This window comes from Hyperolius riggenbachi, chromosome 4 (genome assembly GCF_040937935.1).
Source record: "Hyperolius riggenbachi isolate aHypRig1 chromosome 4, aHypRig1.pri, whole genome shotgun sequence".
Classification (NCBI taxonomy): domain Eukaryota; kingdom Metazoa; phylum Chordata; class Amphibia; order Anura; family Hyperoliidae; genus Hyperolius; species Hyperolius riggenbachi.
In genome coordinates, this window is record NC_090649.1 from 352,439,934 (window position 1) to 352,458,535 (window position 18,602).

General features: G+C 42.6%; 1 protein-coding gene across 1 annotated transcript in view; it reads left to right on the forward strand.

The window, feature by feature from the left end:
- LOC137504020 (protein ELYS-like) overlaps positions 1 to 18,602 on the forward strand; it is an 831,023-nt gene that overhangs the window by 491,359 nt on the left and 321,062 nt on the right. The window contains exon 11 of the mRNA XM_068231910.1: positions 14,045 to 14,252. Coding sequence (XP_068088011.1) covers positions 14,045 to 14,252 — 208 coding nt within the window. The remainder of the gene's footprint in view (positions 1 to 14,044; positions 14,253 to 18,602) is intronic.

Consider the following 18,602-nt stretch of genomic DNA (forward strand, 5'->3'; position numbering starts at 1 on the left):
ACACTGTGTGACAATACAAGTTGCCATAATGCTGAATAGAAGAATAGTCTGTGCATGCTTTATGGGCCAGTATACAGTATAATGGCTTAGTTCCCAAACTTTATATTTTAAGGCTTTGGGTAGCAGTGAATATAACGGTAGGGAACTTCTGTGCTGCTTACAGTAGAACACCGTGTAAACTACAGGTAAAATTTTCCAGAAGCCACATTTCTTTCAGCAGCGTTACTGTACCGTATAAGCTGCTGCTGCCTGTGAAGAACACTCGTGCTGTGTGACGTAGCGGTGGGCGGTCTTCTGCCCATACATTTAGCAGAGTGTCCTGAGGAGGGCGGAGTGGTGGGCGGTTTTCTGCCGATCTGTCCACAGGAGGGCGGAGTGGTGGGCGGAGATGCCCAGAGATGCGTTTCAAGGCATCCATCCAGCGGAGGGCGGAGTGGTGGGCGGAGATCAGCAGTCACTCGTTCCATAACGGGACACCGGCATCCATGTGGTGGGCGGAGTTTCAGCGCCAGTACACTGCGCACATGGCATGGGGACACCGAGCACCGGGCAATGTAGCAAGTGGCGGAGGGAAAAGGAGATGAGCGGCAGTGGAATTCTAAGCCGTGGAAAGTTTGCAGGCAACGAGCAAACCCGATTGGCAGCGGCGTGGAGCAGTTTGGCCGCATCAGAGTACGCATCGGGCATGGGGACACCGAGCACCGGGCAATGTAGCAAGTGGCGGCGGAAAGAAGGGATGATGAGCGGCAGTGGATTTCTAAGCCGTGGAAAGTTTGCAGGCAACGAGCAAACCCGATTGGCGGTGGCGTGGAGCAGTTTGGCCGCATCATAGTACGCATCGGGCATGTACACATGTTACCGAAGCAGGCTGGCGGCAGAACAGAGAGCAGGAATGCACATCGGGCACATGGCTGCAGCGGGGGCACGAGTGGCAAAGAGAGAAGCAGGAGTGATTAGCATGGAGGAGGAACACTGGGCATGGAGGCAGGAGGATGTGAGACCGCACAGAGCGCACACAGTAAGGAACGGTTTTATTTACAACATGTGTAAATTGCTACATTCGGACCATAAGACGCAGGGACTTTTTCTCCCGTCTTTTGGGGGAGAAAAAGTGCGTCTTATGGTCCGAAAAATACGGTACTCAAATGCAGAGTAAAAAATATACAATTTATTCACAGCTCCATAAAATTGCAACGCGTTTCACGGTCAACAGTCCCGCTTCATCAGGCAGTACAGGAGCATATAAAACTGGTTCAGGTCCATAAAGCGTGTGAGCGCCTTCACAGATCTATGTAGCGTTTCTTCTTTAGACGGTGCCGATCCTGACATCATATTTGATTAAGTACCCTGTGCACTCCAGGGTTGATCGCTGCACGTCAAGCTCCATTGGTGCTGTCTCAATTGAAGATAATGTGAATACTTTGAGTACTGTGACTTAGCACAATGGAAGAATTGGGCGATAAGGCATCGAGTATTTCATTCACTTTCTCACAGAAAGATGCGGCCGATATTGTGGCTTCTGTCACCGCAGGCAAAGATTTCCTGAAAGCACCAGACCCTATTATAACAAAAAGAGATTTGGAAAATTTAAAAAAAACACTGCATAGATCTTGTTTTACATGCTAAGACGCTTGTTGAATACTACAAGGATGGAAAGATACCAAGAAGTATGAGAGCTCAGATCTCTCCAATTCTGTTTCCAAAATGCAAGGAATATTGTACTACATGGGAGCAGGTCTGGAACAAGGCCTCATTTGATGCCATTCTGATCACAGTACAGAGGATTATGAAAGAACTTCCTATATTGGATGCACAGATTGCAACTCTCTGTAACAACGTATCGGAGCTGATGGAGGAGGACTTTGAAAAATACTACCATGGTCTCTTAGCCAGGCTCAAGGAATATGAATTTGGTCTTGAGCAACAAAAACGGGAAAAAATCCACCGTGATGTTCATGACTATCAATCCGATTATGTATATCGTTGGCAGAGAAGTCCGAGTGCATTTCCATTTACACGGTTCAAACAGGGGAGACCTAGAAAATTCAAAAAGAATCCTAAAGTTCGAATGCCGGGAGAAGCCATGGACCAGTCCTCAAGTGATTTTTTAGCTGTGACGGATGAACAATCTCAAAACTCGGACAGCACAAGCGGAGGGGAGGCAAGAGATTCCAAAAACGTAAACAAAGAGAGGCAGAGAGGAAACTCCAAGATGGAATTGAGAGTACGAAAATAAAACAAGTGGATCTTGTAGTGAATATTTCTCAATATGAGTTATCATCTGTGGAACATTGCATAATAAATTATGGACTATCTTTTTGCCTCACTTTTTTTCCCGATTTTTTTCAACCTAGATCTAGAATTAGGCCAGTTTTTTTAAGAGTATAAAGTTAAAGAATTTTTTCGCTGGAGGATATATTTTTACTTCAACTCAACGGGAATCTATAGGGAGCATTAATTTAAAAGAATGGGGCTTGAGAAGTAAGAGCAATTTCCAACCAATGAGTCATCCGGTTATTGATAGATATATAAAAAATGTGAATACAGACATTCTTAGATTACAAGCCGATTTTGAAGCCAAAAAAATCAAGCACATCACTAGTAATGCTACAATAGGGGAAAGACAAGCTATTAATTCTCTAGCTAGGAATAAACAAATTGTGGTTAGGACGGCCGACAAAGGCGGAGCAGTTGTCATCATGGACACAGAGGCATATAAGAAAGAGATTCTTTTACAATTGAGTGATGAAGAGGTTTATGAGAAACTAATGGAAAACCCTACCAAGATGATTAATAAGAAAATTGAAGAATTATTAATTAGAGCAGAGGAAAAACTACTTATTGATAAAGATTTGAGAAGATTCCTATTGATTGAAAATCCAAGGATTCCTATTATCTATACTCACAAGAGGTTACAGAATCCTCCAGGTCGACCTATAGTGTCAGGGATAGGTTCAGTTTTTTCTAATATAGCGATTTTTTTAGATAAGATCTTGAAACCAATTGTATATACTCTGGATTCCTATTTGAGGGACACACAACAATTTTTGACAACTATCTCTACCTTTGATGATTTGAGTGAAGAAGTGCTTCTAGTCACTATGGATGTGAACAGTCTATATACTTCCATACCCCATGATGGGGGATTGGAGGCAATTGAACATTATTTACAGATCAGCACATATTTTGACAATGAACAAAGGGGCTTTTTGATTCAGTTATTGTGCCTTGTACTGAGATACATCTACTTCCTGTTTGGAGATACCTTCTATATGCAGCGTAGGGGCACAGCGATGGGCTCGAACGTGGCCCCTTCCTATGCAAATTTATTTATGGGCCTCTATGAGGACGCATTTGTGTTTTCTAACTCATTTTTTTGTAAACATGTTTTGCTTTGGCGTCGATATATTGACGATATATTTTGTTTGTGGGAGGGGCCACGTTCGAGCCTAGAGACCTTTGTTGGACAGTTGCATGCTGCATGTCCAGAGATTAAATTGACAATTGAGAGTAGTTGTAATAAGATCAATTTTTTGGATACATGGGTAATTAAAGAAAAGGGTCGTTTGACCACAGATTTATATTCAAAACCTACAGATAGAAACTCTATCTTACATTATAACAGCTTTCATGTTCCACATGTCAAAAACAATATACCGAAAGTTCAGTTTAAGAGGGTGGAGAGAATAGTCAGTGACCCTGAAACTAGGACTGTTAGACTAGAGGAAATGAAGTACAAGTTTTTAGCTAGAGGATATCCTATAGGTTGTCTAGTAGGAGGTAGAAAGATGGAGTTAGGCGGTAAAAGTAGATTCAATAGGTCAAAAAGGAAATTTAAAGGTGATAACAACAGAATCCCTTGTGTAACATTTAATGTATTGTCAGATAAAATTGAGAAAATAATTAATAGCCACTGGTCCATTTTAAGAGAAGGCCTACCATATGTACATGAATTTTGTGAACGCCCACTTATGTCTTACAAAAGGGCCCCTTCATTGAGAGATATAATTGTTAAGGGTGATTTAGGGCCAGAGAAACCACCAATGAAGATGAAAAACGGTACTTATCCATGTCTTAACTGCCATTTATGCAGTTACATTACAAAAGGTCATACAGTTACCCATCTCTGCAGGGGCACCAAATTTAAAATAAAGGGGCACTATACCTGTGACTCCAATTGAGAATTTATTTATTAAAATGCACCTGTGGGATTGGATATGTGGGTCAAACCACACAGGCCATGAGAGACAGGTTATCCTCTCATAAATCCACAATTAGGAATAAGAATCTTGAATTAGCTGTTTCACACCATTTCACTACTTTTAATCATAGTCTGTCACAATTACGGGTACAGGTGCTGGAAGGGATTACCGTGTTGAGGAATGGGGGTGAGAGAAAAAAACAGTTATTGAAAAGAGAGACTTATTGGATAAAAAAAACTAGAGACCTTAGAGCCTAAAGGGTTAAATGGAGAATATGACTTGACAAATGTGATGACCTAGGATGATGTGTTTTCTTGTGCTTTCTAGGTATAATTAGGTACTGTTAATAGTCAATCGGTTGGTTGGTATAAACTAGACCTTGTGTATATAATGTTGCGTTATTTGCACATATTAATTAGCATTTGTTTATGTGAATATGATGGGAAATAGATTGTACTGCCAGCCGATTGATGAATAAAGTTGCATTGTGCGTTGACACAGTAGGTCCAGATAGCCTATGAGACGGATGGATTGCTCGCTCTTTCCCCTTTATTAATTTTTCGCCGCCTTTTATTTACCTTTTATATGCGGTTTTTAGCATGTTTACATGCTTTTGAGCGGACGTTGCCGCTTATATATCTGATTGGTTGGCGGTGTTGGGGGCGGGAGCGGTGCCGCCCGTCTCTACGGCTGGACGCCGTGTTTCTCTATGGCTAAGTAACATAAGTCTGGAAGCGGACGTTGTAGCCGCATTTGTGATTGGTCGGCGGCTAGAGGAGGGGAGACTGAGCTAAGCGGACGGTGTCGGCCCGTTTGTGATTGGCTGGCACCGCGCTGATAGAGAATTACACAATGAGAGACGGAATTCCGGGGAGTTTATCTCTGGTGAGTAAGTCTGAGTGTAATATATGATCTAAGCTCTGCTCTTCTGGGGTTATCTTTATTTATTTATATACATGTTGAATATGAATATGAACTATGAGCATATGCAAGTGAATATAACATTAGCCTTAAAGGCTGTAATAGTTCATGAATATGGATTTATGCAAATGTCAAGACTAACACAGTCTTCCATCAGGTCCTCCATGGTGTTTTATATAGCAGGCTAGGTGAGATGTATGTTAGAGTGTGTGCCTGAGCTATCTGAGCAAAGAGCTAGATTCTGAAACGCCGTGCGTCATGGTGACCCGGCTCACGCTCATTTTGCCTGTTTTGGATTTTTAAATGCCCGTCGCTATGGCGACGGGGGAAGCCCTCCAGGAAATCCCGTTCTTTGAACGGGATTTCCTGATCGGAGATCGCCGGAGGCGATCGAAGCGGGTGGGGGCATAGCGAGCCCTGGGCTCGCTACATGATTTAAAAATAATAATAATAAAAAAAAAAAAAACTGCTGCGCTGCCCTGTGGCGGATTTTAATAGACCGCCAGGAGGGTTAAACAATCTCAGTAGCAATGTATGCAGCAATCGTACCAATTAAACAGATTTTGATTGCTGTCAGGATTGTAAAGCAGATTTTTGAAAGAGGAAGCAGCAATTGCACCAATTAACCACTTTCCAACTGAGAGGTTTTACCCCTTGACCACCAGAGCAATTTTCACCTTTCATCGCTCCTTCCATTCATTCGTCTATAACTTTATCATTACTTATCGCAATTAAATGAACTATATCTTGTTTTTTTTGCCACCAATTAGGTTTTCTTTAGGTGGGACATTATGCCAAGAACTATTTTATTCTAAATGTTTTTTAATGGGAAAATAGGAAAAAATGTGGGAAAAAATGTATTATTTTTCAGTTTTCAGCCTTTATAGTTTTTAAATAATGCATGCTACTGTAATTAAAACCCATTAAATGTATTTGCCTATTTGTCCCGGTTATAAAACCGTTTAATTTATGTCCCTATCACAATGTTTGGGGCCAATATTTTAATTGGACATAAAGGTGCATTTTTTTCAGTTTTGTGTCCATCCCTAATTACAAGCCCACAGTTTATAAAGTAACAGTGTTATACCCTCTTGACATAAATATTTAAAAAGTTCAGCCCCTAAGGTAACTATTTATGTATTTTTTTTAATTGTAAATTTTTTTATTTTTTTTAATTACAAAAAAAAAAAAAATTGGGAAGTGTGGGAGGTAAGGAGTTAATTTTTTGTGTAACACTCATTTATTTCTATGTAAAAAATGCTTTAGGGTGTAATTTACTATTTGGCCACAAGATGTCAACAGTAACTTTTTGTTTAATACAAACTGCAAGCGTCCTTCCGGACCCTTGCAGGAAGTACTAGGTGGCTGAGTTTTTTTTTTTCACAATGATCGCGCTGCTCAGCGGAGCAGCAGCGGATCATTGCGGGTCTTAGATCAACGAGCGGGAATGGATTTTCCCGTTCATTGATCTCCGGGCAAGCGGAGGGCGGCGTGTTTACCGGCGGGAGTGCGCGCTAGAGCGAGCGGGAGCGCGGAAAGTACGGATTTCTCCGTCCCTGGGGGTTAAAGGATGGAAAAAGGGACGAAGAAATTCGTACGGGCGGGGGTAAAGTGGTTAAACAAACTGATATTGATTGCATTGTGAAATGAAGGCTAGAGTCTGTATAACTTGTTTCACATGAACATTGGCTGGAGGCTGCACCAAACAGGTGTTGACTAATAGAAGCTCTACAGAAGAAGAGATGGTTGAAGGCTGCACCAGATAGGCATCGGATGGAGGCTGCACAGGACCGGAGTAAGATGGAGGTTGCACAGGACTAGAAACGGATGAAGGCTGCACAGGACCGGAGATAACTGGAGGCTGCATAGGAATAAAGTTGAATGTAGGCTGCACGGGACTGGAATTCACTGGAGGCTGCACAGGACTGAAGTTGGATGGAGGCTGCACAGCACTGAAGTTGGATGGAGGCTGCACGGAACCGGAGTTGACTGGAGAAATGGAAGCTGTTAAAAAGTATTTGCGTCTAGTCTTGGTTACCACTCTGGAAACTGGAGCAAGAGCAGGTTCTCTTGTTGTAACTGGATACTGCCAGGACCAGGGTGTGGACCTGATAGCGGTTTGCAATGGTGCTGATTTTACAGGTTTTTTGTAACTATTGCAGGTTCAGAGTTCTGGACACAGGAAGAGGTATATGGAAAATGAGCAGAAGAAAGAGAGTGGGAACAGGAAGGAATGATTTCACGCCAGGTAGTGATCAGAGCAATAGCTAATCTTTGGTTACAAAGCGTATGCACCAGCAAAGACTCAGTTGCACGTATACTGGCAGATACATACTCTTCACTCTTTTCAACATAACATTCACAGAATCCTTCCATATCTCTCTTCAAAAAAATTAAACAATCAATATGGTCAGAGTTGAACACAAAATCCAAATGTTTCTTTCTGGAAGACTGACATTTAGGCTGTTTAACTGCAGTGCACTGATAATTCTGAACTAGGTGAGAGATGTTCAAAGGGTTAACAGGAGGTTTGCATAATGACAGGATTTCTGAATATGCATTAATCAGTGCACGCGCTGACTCAGGCTTACATCTTCTTTCAGACAACAGATTCTCCACAGCACACTTACATCCCATCACAAACGCAGAGCTTTGCTTAAACACATAAGTATCAGCGGTCTCTGCCCCCTTAAAGGGGAACTTCAGCCTAAACAAACATACTGTCATCAAGTTACATTAGTTATGTTAATTAGAATAGATGGGTAATATAATCTCTTACCCACCCTGTTTTAAAAGAACAGGCAAATGTTTGTGATTCATGGGGGCTGCCATCTTTGTCATGGGGGCAGCCATCTTTTTTGGTTGAAAAGAGGTGACAAGGAGCAGGAGAAACAGTTCCAACTGTACTGTGTCCTGATTACCCCTCCCAGCTGCACACGCTAGGCTTCAAATGTCAAATTCAAAATGTAAGAGAAAGAAATTTGCACCAAAACAGCAGAAAGAGAACAACAACATCAGAAATCCCATCATGCTTTGCACAGCATCAGGGGAAAAAAGCCCGGGCAGTTTTCTTCTGTGCAGCTAAAAATGAGGCTTGTATAAGAGAAACAAAGTTCTGATGCTGTGAAACTGTTAAAGAAACACCAAGCCTTTTCAGTGCTGCTGAGTCGATTTTTAGTCCGGAAGTTCACTTTAAAGACCAGAGACCGCCGGTACAGAAACAGGAACACAGATGAATAACGTTGAATCGCCGCACATACCTGCCGCAATCGCTGTCACTACCGTACGTCTGGAACCTGGGCCACCCACTCTGCCGTCTCTATGACGGCAGAGCTGATTTGAGCCGGTCGAGAGCCGCTTTCATTGGCTCCTGACCCTGCCTATCAATATAAGCCAATGGGAGCTGCTTACATTGATAGACAGGGTCAGATGCCAATTAAATCAGCTCCTGACCCGCTCACAGCGCTCTGCAGTTATATAGAGGGCAGAGCGAGTGAGCTGCGGTGGGGATACAGTGGCCAGATCGTCAGGAGCTGCAAGAATGCGCGGCGTCGTTTTTTTTAAATCTACAGGGAGTGCAGAATTATTAGGCAAGTTGTATTTTTGAGGAATAATTGTATTATTGAACAACAAGCATGTTCTCAATGAACCCAAAAAACTCATTAATATCAAAGCTGAATATTTTTGAAAGTAGTTTTTAGTTTGTTTTTAGTTTTAGCTATTTTAGGGGGATTTCTGTGTGTGCAGGTGACTATTACTGTGCATAATTATTAGGCAACACAAACAAAAAACAAATATATACCCATTTCAATTATTTATTTTTACCAGTGAAACCAATATAACATCTCAACATTCACAAATATACATTTCTGACATTCAAAAACAAATCAGTGACCAATATAGCCACCTTTCTTTGAAAGGACACTCAAAAGCCTGCCATCCATGGATTCTGTCAGTGTTTTGATCTGTTCACCATCAACATTGCGTGCAGCAGCAACCACAGCCTCCCAGACACTGTTCAGAGAGGTGTACTGTTTTCCCTCCTTGTAAATCTCACATTTTATGATGGACCACAGGTTCAGATCTGGTGAACAAGGGTTCAATGGGGTTCAGATCTGGTGAACAAGGAGGCCATGTCATTAGTTTTTGTTCTTTTATACCCTTTCTTGCCAGCCACGCTGTGGAGTACTTGGACACGTGTGATGGAGCATTGTCCTGCATGAAAATCATGTTTTTCTTGAAGGATTCAGACTTCTCCCTGTACCACTGCTTGAAGGTGTCTTCCAGAAACTGGCAGTAGGACTGGGAGTTGAGCTTGACTCCATCCTCAACCCAAAAAGGCCCCACAAGCTCATCTTTGATGATACCAGCCCAAACCAGTACTCCACCTCCACCTTGCTGGTGTCTGAGTCGGACTGGAGCTCTCTGCCATTTACCAATCCAGCCACGGGCCCATCCATCTGGCCCATCAAGACTCACTCTCATTTCATCAGTCCATAAAACCTTAGAAAAATCAGTCTTGAGATATTTCTTGGCCCAGTCTTGACGTTTCAGCTTGTGTGTCTTGTTCAGTGGTGGTCGTCTTTCAGCCTTTCTTACCTTGGCCATGTCTCTGAGTATTGCACACCTTTTGCTTTTGGGCACTCCAGTGATGTTGCAGCTCTGAAATATGGCCAAACTGGTGGCAAGTGGCATCTTGGCAGCTGCACGCTTGACTTTTCTCAGTTCATGGGCAGTTATTTTGCGCCTTGGTTTTTCCACACGCTTCTTGCGACCCTGTTGACTATTTTGAATGAAACGCTTGATTGTTCGATGATCACGCTTTGCAAGAAGCTTTGCAATTTTAAGAGTGCTGCATCCCTTTGCAAGATATCTCACTATTTTTGACTTTTCTGAGCCTGTCAAGTCCTTCTTTTGACCCATTTTGCCAAAGGAAAGGAAGTTACCTAATAATTATGCACACCTGATATAGGGTGTTGATGTCATTAGACCACACCCCTTCTCATTACAGAGATGCACATCACCTAATATGCTTAATTGGTAGTAGGCTTTCGAGCCTATACAGCTTGGAGTAAGACAACATGCATACAGAGGATGATGTGGTCAAAATACTCATTTGCCTAATAATTCTGCACTCCCTGTACACCCTGGCAGCCAGGTAGCCATCAAAACAGGGCGTAGATTTTAATCAGTGCAGTCCTAAAGTAGTTAACATGGAATAAAAAAAAAAGGCTTTTCTGTCTTTCTTCAAATAATTACAGTACATGTTAATTTGTTCAGAATTAAAGTCAACCTGAACTGGACTCGCAACAGGTGAGGCGAGGGCTGTGGAACCTGCAGAGATAATCTTCTGCCATGCATTTAGCAAAAATGAAGCTTTTTTTATACTTGCATATTCCCTGAGTAACCAGGGACTGAAGAGAATCAATGCAAGCTTGCACGGTCTGTTTATCTTTGTTTGAGCAGTAATCAAGTAAACATTCCCTGTCAACAAGTTAATCAGAGCTTCTTTGGCATAATTGTCAAAAGGTGGTTCATAATCACTGACTATACTTTCATCATAATCAGGTTGCAGGGAAACATATGTTTTTATGGTATGCAAGATCATTCCAGGCTAAGTTCTCAATATCTTGGGTGCGAAAGATTCCCATTTTAACATAACTACATGTTTGGCTAATAAACTGCTGCAGTTCAACCGTAGAATAAGCAGCATATTCAGCACGACACTTATGTTCAACCTCATCAGCCAGCAAGGCATAATAATAAATTTGTTTGCGGACCCATTTTTGAACACAATAGGAATCGGTGCACAGTATTGCCGCAGTGGTCAGTGTATAATGGCCAGAACTACTGTCACGTAGCAAGCAGGTATTGCTAGGAATGACCACAATTTGCAGAAATACTGACCCTGAAACAGGAACAGTAGTGTGCAAGTGTTCAATGAAAACCATATGGTGCATGAATGCAACCACATACACAGCAGGCAGTGCTATATACATATACAGGATGGGCCATTTATATGGATACATTTTAACCACCCTGGCGGTATGGACGAGCTGAGCTTGTACAGCAAAAACTTGCAAAAAACGTTAATGACGAGCTGAGCTCGCCTATGCCGACAGGGAGATTTCCAGTTTCTCTGCCCCGCCGGCTGCATTTTTTTTTTTCATCAGAGGGATTCCCCAGGATGGCTGGATGCCTGTCTGCACACTGTGGGTAGCGATCTGTGCTACCCCACCGTGCAGAACAAGCATCCAGCCACCATAGGGAATCCCTGGGCAGCGGATCGGCGGGCAGAGAATGTGCGTGCGGGGGCTCCCTCTTGTATTTGGGGGCTGAACGGGCGAGGGGGATCCCCCTTCTATGCGGTGTCTGTGCGGGCTGGGGATCTCCCTTCTGTGCGGCGGGCAGGTGGCCTATCCCCCCTCCCTCCCTCCCTTCAGCGGACATTAGCTACTCACAAATGGAACACTTACAAACTCCAGATATTGCAGCATATCAACAAGGATGACTTAAATCGGCACAATGAATTTGCAGAATGGGCAAAACAAAAATTGGAATAGGACCCTTAGTTTACGCAGAAGATTTTGTTCAGTGATGAGGCAAACTTTTATGTGATTGGTGAAGTTAACAAACAAAACCACCGCTATTGGTCTGACACTAACCCACATTGGATAGATCCCTCCAAGATTGTTGGAACAAAATAATGTATGGTATGGTGTGGTATATGGGGCACAAAGATAGTGGGGCCATTCTTCATCAATGGAAACCTCAAGGCCACTGGATATGCGAAATTGCTACATGATGATTTGTTTCCCTCTTTATCCACTGAAGCTGGCACGTTCCCTGAGTTTTTCCAGCAAGATGGTCAAGTTGAATGGCCCCCAAGGTCTCCCGATCTGACCCCCTTAGACTTTTATCTTTGGGGTCATCTGAAGGCAATTGTCTATGCTGTGAAGATCCGAGCTGTGCAGCACCTGAAACTATGGATACTGGAAGCCTGTGCTAGCATTTCTTCTGCGGTGTTGCTATCAGTGTGTGAAGAGTGGGAGAAGAGGGTTGCATTGACAATCCAACACAATGGGCAGCACATTGGACACATTTTATAAGAGGTCAGAAACTTGTAAATAACTCATGAAAGAATAAAATTACGTTAAAACCAAGCACACCATTGTTTTTCTTGTGAAATTCCCAATAAGTTTGATGTCACATGACCCTCTTCCTATTGAAAAAATGAAAGTTGGATTAAAAATGGCTGACTTCAAAATGGCCACCATGGTCACCACCCATCTTGAAAAGTTTCCCCCCTCACATATACTAATGTGCCACAAACAGGAAGTTAATATCACCAATCATTCCCATTTTATCAACCTTCCTGGCGGTAAGCCCGAGCTGAGCTCGGGCTATGCCGCGCAGGAAGATATCTCAGCCCCTGGTGGGGCGATTTGCTCGGTTTAAAATGCTGTACGCGCAGCTAGCACTTTGCTAGCCGCGCGTACAGCTCGATCGCCGCTACTCTGCAGCGATCGCCCGCACGCAGCGGCGCAAGAGCCCCCCCCCCCGCCAGAGCCCTTCACTGCCCGGAACTATGGGCTGGATCGGAGGCGTCTGACGTCAGGACGTCGGCTGACGTCCATGACGTCATTCCGATCGTCGCCATGGCGACAGGAGAAGCCAAACAGGGGAGCGCGTTATATACGCGTTGCCCTGTTTGCTTTTGATGCCGGCGACGATCGCACTAGAGGGATACATGCGCCCTCTAGTGGTGTTTCATGTAGCTACCACTCTGGTAGCTTTACATGAAACAAAAACAAAAAAAAATTTAAAAAAAAAGGATTTTTGCCTAAGTGGCAAAAAAAATTAACCGCCAGGGAGGTTAAGGTGTATCCATATAAATGGCCTACCCTGTATACAGTGATCCAAATAAGATGCAAACATATGCAAACCACATACACAGCAAATATATACAGGTGATCACCAACCAATCGAGAATGTGCAATATACACACATGCTGTCCAACCTATCTATCTAACTAATGCAAATAACGATAAATATATACAAACATACAAATGTATACAAATAGCGTGGTATCACAGGGAACAGGCAATTACAAGTCAGAACAGAGTATCGGGGTCAGCAACGAGTAATCAGATACAGGCGAGGTACAGAGGAATAAACCAATGCAGAGTCAGAACAAGCAGAGATTCAGCAACAAGTAATTAGATTAGCAAACAGGATCAGGAATACAGGGTTCAGGAATCAGATAACAGGAGTGTCCAAGAACTCTGACCGGAAGAGGCAGTCTTAAATAGTCCATGTAACAGGAAGCAGCTAAGGTGAATGGACAAAGTTCCATTAGAGGCCTCTGTGGGTCAGACAAAAAACTGCAAGTCCTTGTAAATATTGACAGGCACCAGCTGGTGGATAGTGGAAGTCCATGCAATAAGTTCATAACATAGTCATCAGCAGATGTGGAACGTGACAACTCCCCATTCAGTATGAGCTCTTCCTGGCTGTAAACGCTATTTATTTTAGACTGCATGAGGCAGAGAGACACAGGAGCAGCTGATGAGTTATTTGCACACTATTTGATGCTATATTTTTTATCACAGGATTACAGACCACGAGGACTGTTTCTGTATGCTGAATATGCTGGACACAGTCCTCCATAGTAATGCCTACATTGAAAATTGTTCTCTGTAAATGTTATATTTTCTTAAAATTAAAAATAAAAAGATGAAAAAAAGCCTTTATCGCTATATGCTAGTAATTACTGGAAATATATGTGGCATTTAGAATTGTAGTCAACTTTGATAATTGTCCTTTAAAACCTGTATTGTGCACTTTCACGCTGTTTGCCTTAACTTTGTTTCACATTATTAAGGTGTTCTATAATTTTTTTGCTACTGTACATTTTACAGGCTTCTTGATTCTGTTGTACATCCTGTCTTGGCACTGTCTCCACCTCTTCATAAAGACATTAAATTTATTAGTGAAAAAAGTACTTACGGAACATCCAGACTTTTGACGTTAAGCCCTGCTCAACCAATTCTTTGGAAAATGACGCAAATGAAAAACCTAGCCAATGCATCTGAGTTTAACCTTCTGGAAACACCTTCTATAGTCAAGGTAATTTAAATGAACATGAATGTTGACACATTATTACTGTACTTTTTACTGTTGTTTTTGTGCATTTTATGGCTGAAATAAAATCTTTAAATTGTAGTTGTAGCGCTCTGCGTATTTTAAAACAAGGCTGCACAGTATATAAGGGGTTACACTCCCATCCCCTTCGAAAAAACAAAAGATCAACAAGACTAATACCTGCGCCAAACTACAGTAAAATACCGAAGCTTTTAACAGTAGGTTAAAAAAACATTAAAACATCAATATTGCCAGTACTCGACTGATAGACAGGGTAGAAACAACACTTGCATGTGATCACTTTTTAAAGAGAACTTTTTCTTAGAAAAGAAGATTACAAAGATTATATAATCAAATGTGACGAATGGAAATGGGAACTAGATAAGATGAATGGATCCACTGGTAGTACTTAGAAGCTAGATAGAAAGCGCTGGTGTGAGATCTCTCAGTACATAGTGTGGTGGTGTGAGAGTTGTTGCTGTGATCACATGCAAGTGTTGTTTCTACCCTGTCTATCAGTCGAGTACTGGCAATATTGATGTTTTAATGTTTTTTAACCTACTATTAAAAGCTTCGGTATTTTACTGTAGTTTGGCGCAGGTATTACTCTTGTTGAAATAAAATCTTGTAAGAAGAAACCAAAAACTGGGATGCTGTGTAATTCAAGGCCAAAGTAAGAGGAATATGGGGGATGCCTGGCCCATTTTTGGATGTTTGTCACCTCAGGCAAGGAAACCTGCCCCCTGACCCCTATACATACAGTACATACACACACACTTATGGGACTGAGTCAGTTAACTACAATAAAATCCTACCGAAGCGTACGTAACATGCATTGCACACATAACACAAGTTCAGAATCCGTTTTATTTTGCCAAGCATAACTGGGTCGTATCTGGAAATGGATTTGGCACTGAAAGTAACACAGAAATGGAAGTAAAACAACGTGGATTTTACAGAAACAACATACATATTACCCAGAGTCTTAACAGCTACAGGGAAAAAGTGTTCCTACGCCTTATAGTCCTAGCGGGGATGGCTCGGAACCTCGGACCTGATTTGAGCTGACTGAAGAAGCTGTGGCCTGAGTGGGAGTGGAGCCAGCAATTTTGTTGCTCTAGCACGCAATCTGGTGTTGTAGATGAGGTTTAAAGGGGGAGGGGGGGTTCTGATAATTCTCTCAGCTGAGCTGATTACCCTCTGAATTCTGTTTCTGTCACTGGCGGAAGAGCCAGCATACCAGACCAGGATGGATGAGTAAAGGAAGTATAAGGACCTTAGAAGTTCCTGAGCCATGCCAAACTTCTTTAGTTGGCAATGGAGAAATAGTCTTTGCTGCTCCTTCTTCTAAGTAAAAATGTAGCTGGCCCTCCAGGTCAGGTCGTCAGAGATGGTAGTGCACAGATAGTAGTACGACTTCGGTGCCATCAAGATAAATTTGGGATGGGGTTTTTGTTGTGTTAAGGACTAGCCTGTTCTCTCTGCACCAATTGCAGACTCTGTCTACCTCCTGGCTATGAGCCTACTCATTGTTCTTACTGATAAGGCCAACAATTGTGGTACCGTCTGCAAATTTGATGATTTTCAATGAGTTTGCTGCGGATATGAAGTTGCTCATATATAGAGAGAACAGAAACATTGACAATATCCAGCCCTGAGGAGCGCCAGTGTTGGTCACTCTAGGTCTGGAAATGTCACCCAGCTTAAAAGCCTGGGACCTGTGCAAGAGAAAGTCCGTGATCCAAAGATGGAAAGTTGGATGGACATCAAGATCTTTGAGATTGTCATGCAGAATGCAGGAGCAGGTGATGTTAAAGGCCGAACTGAAGTCCAGGAGAGGGATTCCTGTTATACGAGTCCAGCCTGTCCAGTTGATCAGTAATAAACTCCAGGTAGATATTAATGGTGTTGCCTGTGGACCGGTTTGCTCTGTAAGCAAACTGGAATGGTTTCCAACAGTTCAGTGTGGTGTGTTTGAGGAGGGACCGGACCACTCTTTCCACCAGGTTGCATACCAAGGTCTCCCTGAAAGTGGTTTAGAGAACACTGCAATGCACATAAGTAAGATATGGATGCTGGCAGGCTGAAGATAGATGTTGTGAGGAGACAGGCCAAGGATCTCTGTTAACTGAACTCCGTAGGACCAAAACTCATGTGGCCTTTCTTCAAGAGACGCATTTACGTGGCTCTGAGCACCCTAAATAGATGATACATTTTTCCCTAGGGCCTTTCTGAGCAATTCTCCCGATTCCAAGTCTAAAGAGGTTCCTATATTATTGTCCGAAGATGTCCCAATTTCCCAGTTTCAGTTATGTAAAGACACTGAGGGCAGGTTTATTATGTTAAAAGGCCGGATTAACAATCAAACGTTCACCTTTGGGTCATATTATGCACCTAATTCAGGACAACAGACGTTCCTGGAGCACTTCTTAAGAGAACTAGACGCATTTGCGGAGAGAAGTTTAGTCATCAGTGGTGATTTCAATGTAGCTTTGGACCGTGCCCTTGACACCACCTCAGGTAAAACTGCCCTACCGCACAGATTAATCCATAAATGCAAAACTGCGCTACACTCTAGGCAACTAGTGGATGCTTGGCATATATTGGACCCCTTAGACAAGGAATATACCTTTTTCTCTACTCCCCACGGAACATACTCCCATATCGACCATATTCTTTTATCCCATTATCTCCTGTCAGTTGCTTCTGCAGCTCAGATTGCTATCCTTGAGGGAAGACGGGGCCCATTCTCTTGGCGACTAAATACCTCTCTCCTCAAGGACAAGGTCATTGCGTGCAGAGTAGCGGCCGCTATTACTAACTACTTTGAAACTAATGACGTGAAAGGAATGTCCCCTATGATGGTGTGGGCTGCCCATAAATGTGTGATCCGGGGTGTTTTGATACAGGAAGGGAGTAGACTGAAAAAGGAGTAAAATGAGGCAATTGACAAGGCCCTTGGGGAAATATATAGACTAGAAGTACTCCATAGGGGCTCTATGTCAAGGACGGATTTGACCGCTGAACGGGAAAAGCTAAAATCCCTTCTATATTTATATTCTATATTTCAAAGCACGATACGCAGACTCCCGCTGTAAACGCCATTATTATGAATTTGGTAACAAGTGCAGTCGCCTCTTGCTCTATTACAAGCAATACCTATCTTTGCTGCATCCAATTCTTCTCAAGGCCTTCAACTCCTCTGCTGATCCTGATACGCCTACACCCTTCCCTAGTGATATGCTACTGTCTCACATCACTGTGATTCATAAGGCGGGCAAAGACCCATCCCTTTACTCCAACTATAGGCCCATTTCCCTACTTAAAGTGGACCCAAATTAAAAATACAAGATTTCAGAAATACAATCTATTTTCTACATTATAATAATAAATAGCAGGAACCCCTTCCTTCCTTTCATATTGCCGAGACAGAATTCGGGAAACTGGTGGAGTAGGAAGTGTCCGGCAAAAGAGGAATTGCTAATGGCTGCCACCTATATAACCCTAGTTATGAAAAGAGAAGGGTGAAAAGCATGCACTGAAATGCTCATAGGCTTGAAGGAGTGTTTATTATCTTTGTATGTGTCAGAGTGGTGCAACTAAATATTTTGAATTAAAAAAATGTTTGGTTTGGGTCCGCTTTAAAGAGAATCTGTACTCTCAAATTCTTACAATAAAAAGCATACCATTCTATTCATTATGTTCTCCTGGGTCCCTCTTTGCTGTTTCCGCAGCTCCCCGACGCGATCCTGGCTTTTAATCGCCAGTTTTAGGCAGTGTTTACAAACAAAAAACATGGCCGCTAACCAGGAAGTGATGTTTGTATATATCTCATGTTACAGTATACTACAAGTTTTTATTAGATAGAGAATTATCTGCACTCCAGTCTGGGATTCTCACTGTTCTCAGCATGAGACAGCTTTCTTCCCCCTCAGAGAACTCTGTCTGTGACTAGTAAACAAAGCACACACACAGAGTGTGCAGGGGACATGTATAACTTCTCCCTATCACAGCAGAGGCAGCACATTCCTCCCTGGCTCGATTTCCATCAGCTGAGCATAAATTGGCGGCCTACGCCGATGACCTTATATTTTGTATAGCAAATCCACATACTGTATACCCCTCCCTAACCTTATGCAATAATTTACTAAATATGGTAGGTTGTCTAATTTGAAAGTAAACTATAGTAAATGCGAGGCATTAAATGCCGGTCTCCCTCCCAACCTACAATCCCAGCTAGAGTCCAATTTTCCTTTTACTTGGTCCCCTCATGCAATATCATACTTGGGCACTAAAATACCTAATAACTTTAATGATGTCTTTACCCTTAATTAT